This window comes from Nematolebias whitei, chromosome 13 (assembly GCF_014905685.2).
Source record: "Nematolebias whitei isolate Nwh7 chromosome 13, NemWhi1, whole genome shotgun sequence".
NCBI lineage: Eukaryota > Metazoa > Chordata > Actinopteri > Cyprinodontiformes > Rivulidae > Nematolebias > Nematolebias whitei.
In genome coordinates, this window is record NC_056510.1 from 39126665 (window position 1) to 39131706 (window position 5042).

The 5042-nt window shown below is 41.7% G+C and overlaps 1 protein-coding gene across 1 annotated transcript in view; it reads right to left on the reverse strand.

The window, feature by feature from the left end:
* Positions 1 to 5042, reverse strand: part of LOC119419712 (mitogen-activated protein kinase kinase kinase kinase 4) — a 241308-nt gene that overhangs the window by 55034 nt on the left and 181232 nt on the right. The window contains exons 18-21 of the mRNA XM_037687100.1: positions 3419 to 3528; positions 1399 to 1559; positions 1142 to 1239; positions 302 to 480 (exon numbers count right to left, since the gene is read on the reverse strand). Coding sequence (XP_037543028.1) covers positions 302 to 480; positions 1142 to 1239; positions 1399 to 1559; positions 3419 to 3528 — 548 coding nt within the window. The remainder of the gene's footprint in view (positions 1 to 301; positions 481 to 1141; positions 1240 to 1398; positions 1560 to 3418; positions 3529 to 5042) is intronic.

The following is a 5042-nucleotide window of genomic DNA, read 5'->3' on the forward strand; positions in this document are numbered from 1 at the left end:
GTAGCTAAATATGCTAGTAGATGTAGCTAAACATGCTAGTAGATGTAATCTGCAGCCACTTCTTCAGGTCGTCCTCCACCTCATCTTCAGCAGCAGCAGTATGATTATATTGTCCTGTTTGAGCTCTGACAGGTGGTGGTCCTACATGTTTAAATTAAATCCACAATGCTCAGCGAAACTACATTAGGTTGTCCTGTTCACACATAAACGATGGTTCTGGTCCGCGCCGGAAGTTGTGCCCATAATTCATGCAAGGCGTCATTAAGGCTAGGAATAAGGTGGATAGGGGATTAATACATACACAGCTTTGGAATCTTCTGGGCCAGAAGTTGACTCTTCCCCTGCCTCCTGGTCCACCTCTTCATCATCATCCTCATCTGTGGTGTCAGAGTCTTCACTGGAGGAAGAGTAATCGGTCACCTTGTTCTGGGGACGAACATCATCCACTGCACGCAGTTCTTTGGCCAGAGCTGTTAGGTCCTGAGGATCACAAAGGAAAAACAGATTTGATCTCACTGAAGTCACTTCTTTCAGAGCACCGGAGATCTGATCCAACCGTTTCATCTGTTCTCTGTGCAAGCTGTTAGCAGAAATGTTAGAAGCCTTTCTTTAGTAAAGCAGGAGAGCTGCTGGGAAGGAAGTAGTAAAGTGCCAGTCAATGGACAGCCAACAGAAGAACAAAGCCAAACAGTGAGGCGAGGAGCAAAATGACAGCTGATGCTCTTCAAGCTGCAGGAGGGATGGTTAGTGGATTAATTTTGACAATTAAACAACAATTAGAGCTGCAAAGATGAAAAAGTAAGTTATTTCTCAAAGTTAAAAAGGTATGAGTGACAGTCGGGCAGCCAGAGACTAGTGGAAACAACCAAGAAGAAACTCCATCAGCCAGAGAAGTCAGCATGAAGACCAAGGCTTAAAGTCTGATCAGACCACTCTACTGGACGAAGCAGATCACATGACGTTCAGAGGAGCTACTTTATTAGAGAAAAAATGGGAAATGAAGAGGAAAGATCAGATGTCACACATCATCACACACACCTGAGATCTGAAGAAGCACACACACCAACACACAACCTGTCTAACTCTAAATCTACATAAGCTGGAGATCTACGCTTCTGTCCAGCTGCAGGTTAACTCTCACCGCTGGTCTGCTTGGCCTGACCAAGTCCTTCCTCTCTTCAGGTTTTTTCCCAGCATGCTCTGGTCGTTGGAGGGGTGAACCCTCCGATTTGGAAGAAGCTGAAGAAGGTGGAGGTGGTAAGGTCAGTTCACACCACAGTTACAATCAGTCCACTAATAATAATGTGTTTGTGTAATTATACTTAAATATTCATTTAATTAAAAAGTACTACGTCCAGCTGTGTGTAAGTTCTGGTTCTGAGTGCTGCTTGGACTCACAGCGGGCCCTGAACCTCTCTCCAGAGCCACAGTGAGAACTGGGCTGAGAGCTGGAGTTACTGGAGCTGCTGGAGGAGCTGGAGCCTCCACTGCCACTGTTACTGGCTGATCTGGGAACCAGTTTCTCCACTCGTTCCCACAGGAGTCGAGGCTCTGCTGAACTGCAGAGGCAACACACATCAGTCAAAGTTCAGTAGACACACACTGTCTGCAGCTGACACCAAGTCTGATCTCAGAACCATGATGGAGGAGGCGCCAAGTTCTTCTTTAATGTTACAATTATGGAGCTTGTTTTGTTTTTATTTAGTGTTTTTATAAAACTGTATTTGACCTGATTTATAAGTTAGAAAATAAATATTTTAAGTACTTAAGTCTCGGAAAATTTAGAGCATAAACAAAAGGAGCAAAAACAGTAAAAATGATTGATTTCTAAAAACAATCAACACAAACCATAAGTATTGAAGATTATATCTTTGTAATGATCAGTGCAGAACAAACAATAAATAAACAATAACACAGACAGAGCTTTAGATGTAAACATTATTATAGGGGACTTACAGAAAAATGTAAAGAATTCAGAGAATCAATGTGGAAGCTAGTAGATTGGAAATCAATAAATATGCATGTTGGAGCATTTAAAATATATTATCTCACATTATTAAAGAAACGGTGAGATCAATAATTTCCTGCAGGATCAATAAAGTTCTATCTCATCTTATCCTCAGTACTGAACCACCAGAACTGCAAGGTGTTCAGCTCCTGTCACACCTGTCTTCACTTCCAGTCACCCCAGGTGTCGTCATCACGTCTCGTCAGTGTCTTTCCATTCCTCCTGTGTCTGGACGTTATCTTCCCAAGGCTTCAAGGTCTGTCTCTCCGTTTGTCAGCTCATCTCCATCAACATGCTTTAGATGCCCCAGCAGCACTTTGTTTTGTTATTGTAAAAAATACAAGTAATTATCTGTATTACTTTTTACTCCAGAGTCTCCTGCCCCTACCTGCACATGGGTTTGACCTTTAAACAGCAAAATATGTTGCAGATTATTCTTCTACAGTCAGGCTCATTTTCCAACACCTTGTAACCGCTTCCTTCCTACCAGGGATTCACTATGGTGACATTATTTACATGAATGCCCCTGCCAGCTGTTTGCAGATGTTGGATGCTGTCTACCATGGCACACTAAGATTCATAACTGGCTGTAACTACCGTACCCATCACTGCACCCTGTACTCCTTGGTCAGTGTGTCATCATCATCTACACGTAGACTCACACTGGTTCATTTTCATCTATAAATCCCTTCTTGGTGAGCTGTCTTCTTATATCTCCTCCCACATGTCACGTCGTCAGTGCAGTTACAACATGCGCTCTCAGGACATCATTACCTGCAGCGTTCCCTCAGTGCAGACTGAACTTGGCAAAAAGGCCTGTTCCTACTCAGCTCCTGTTTCCTGGAACACCTTGCAGCGCAGAAACTGAAGCTGTCTACTAAGATTTCTCTAGGGAGTTTCCAACATTTGATAATGCCAATGGAAATATCAAAGCAAAGATGCTCTTGTTTTTAGTATTTTACCATGTTTTGTGGCACTCTGATTAGATTGTTTTAGAACACTACTTTTTATTTTAATTGCACTTTACTGTAGTTTAACGTTGTCTGTGCTCTGTTGTCTGTTTAAATCAGGTCTCTGTTGTAAATGAGTTCTCAGTGAGACTAACCTGGATAAAGGTTGAATCAATTTTCCTGTAATTATCACGTAGCAGAAATTTACTCAGAACTTGTCTCCTGTTTCTATAATTTGACACTGACTTCATGTCTTATTATACATTTACTCAATGTTTTTAGGACAATTTTAGGCTGTTTGAAATTGGCATCTTAAGCACTTTCTATATTTTAAATACAACACAGTCAGATTGTTAAACCATTTAGAGTTCTGTAAATAGGTGACATGATTTTCTTTAAAAATAACTCTCATAAAGTCAAATGGCTGTGAGGGATGAAAAAGCCCTCCTCAGACGTTTACCTGGCAGCGCTTCGATGCATCACATCCCTGTTCTGAGGGGTGTTGCCGTGGTGATGAGGCGAGTCTCGCCTTGGCAACACTGGCGACCTGGAAGTAGTCCTGACAGGAACCTTTCATGATAAAAACAGTGACCGGCTCACATTTATAAAGTCTGCAGTCAAACGTGTAGCAAATAGACACAAGTTTCCATCTCCCAGAACCAGCACCAATCACAACTTTCACTGGTGCTGAGCTCACTCACTGGAAATGTTTAAATCAGTTACAGCACGAGTGAACAGAACAACAGCTCAAGAACCAGAATAGTCTCTGCTAGAATACAAGTCCAGCGTGTTGCAAACGAGTCAGAGCACACGAGTTATTTCAGTCATGAAATCCAGGAGAGCGTTACTGTGGACCATTTCAATAACATCACTTCATGCTGCAACCAGAACCTTTACACTAAACTTGTGGACGTTTGTCTCCACATGGTTGTGATGATCTGAGCTTTGAATGAATACTAACAAGAGAACACGGCTGCAGACGTGTCTTACTGCGGTGCTCTGGGTGTGCTAATGGAACCAGAGGAGCGGAGATGGGACCGGAACAGTTTCTGTTTGTGTGTTTAAAGTTGAATATGGATTTTAGACATCTATCACACTCACTGAGGGGACAAACTCACATATACCAGGCCATAAAGTCCAGAATAATGTCTGGTTTAAAACATGCCTGTCTAGACTTAGGAGAGCCTCCACAGAGTGGGACTGGATTTGCAATGGTCTGGTTTGTTTCATCTTCCTGACTGAAAACTAACTCTTTCTTTGTGGCTCTTTTCTAACTTCATGCAGAAACTAAAAGTGCTTCCTGTATTTAACAACACAGACTTGTGCAATTCTGTTTTCTATAAGCTGAACTTCTTTTTCGCTTACATTTCTACACTTTAGTGTAATTTTCAAGTTCCTCAGTGGTCGAACGTTGAAAACATGGTAAGGCCACACAACTGACTGTCATTTAGCACTGTTTCAGTCAAAGACTGATTTTTGTGTTTTTTATTATCCCAGCAATCCACTTTATTTGTGCCAGTACTGATTCCTACCACATATAGTCCCAAGATGGTCCATTTTCTGTTTAATAAAACTAAGGAATTAAGAGTTTGCAGTGAAATTCCTGCTATTATCCAGTGAAGCAGACATTGCAGGTGTCAGTTTGAAATCTTTATGCTAATTTAATGATTATCTGAATACAGTCCTCCCTCGCTACTTCGGTGAAACTTCGGTGTTTTTTTCCGTACTCGCTCTATCGCGGTTTTTCAAAACAAGATTGGACATGACACACAATTGACTGCTTGATGGATGAGCTGCACGATCAACATGGAATTTTTATAGCATCTGCTGCACCTTTGTGCAGCCCACAGGATAAGCTTCGTCCTGCAGCTGAACAGCTGTTCTCAGTGCAAAGCAAAAAAGTGGGAGTGGCCAAGAAAGCTTGCAGGTGGCTGAGAGCAGCGGAGGCACAGAGAGGGAAAGCATGACATTCTGTACTCTTTTAGAGCATTTAGAGTTTAGAAACATTGTTTAGAATACTGCAAGAGTGTGAGAAAGGTTTAAAACGCCTTAATATATACATATATATATATACATATATATAT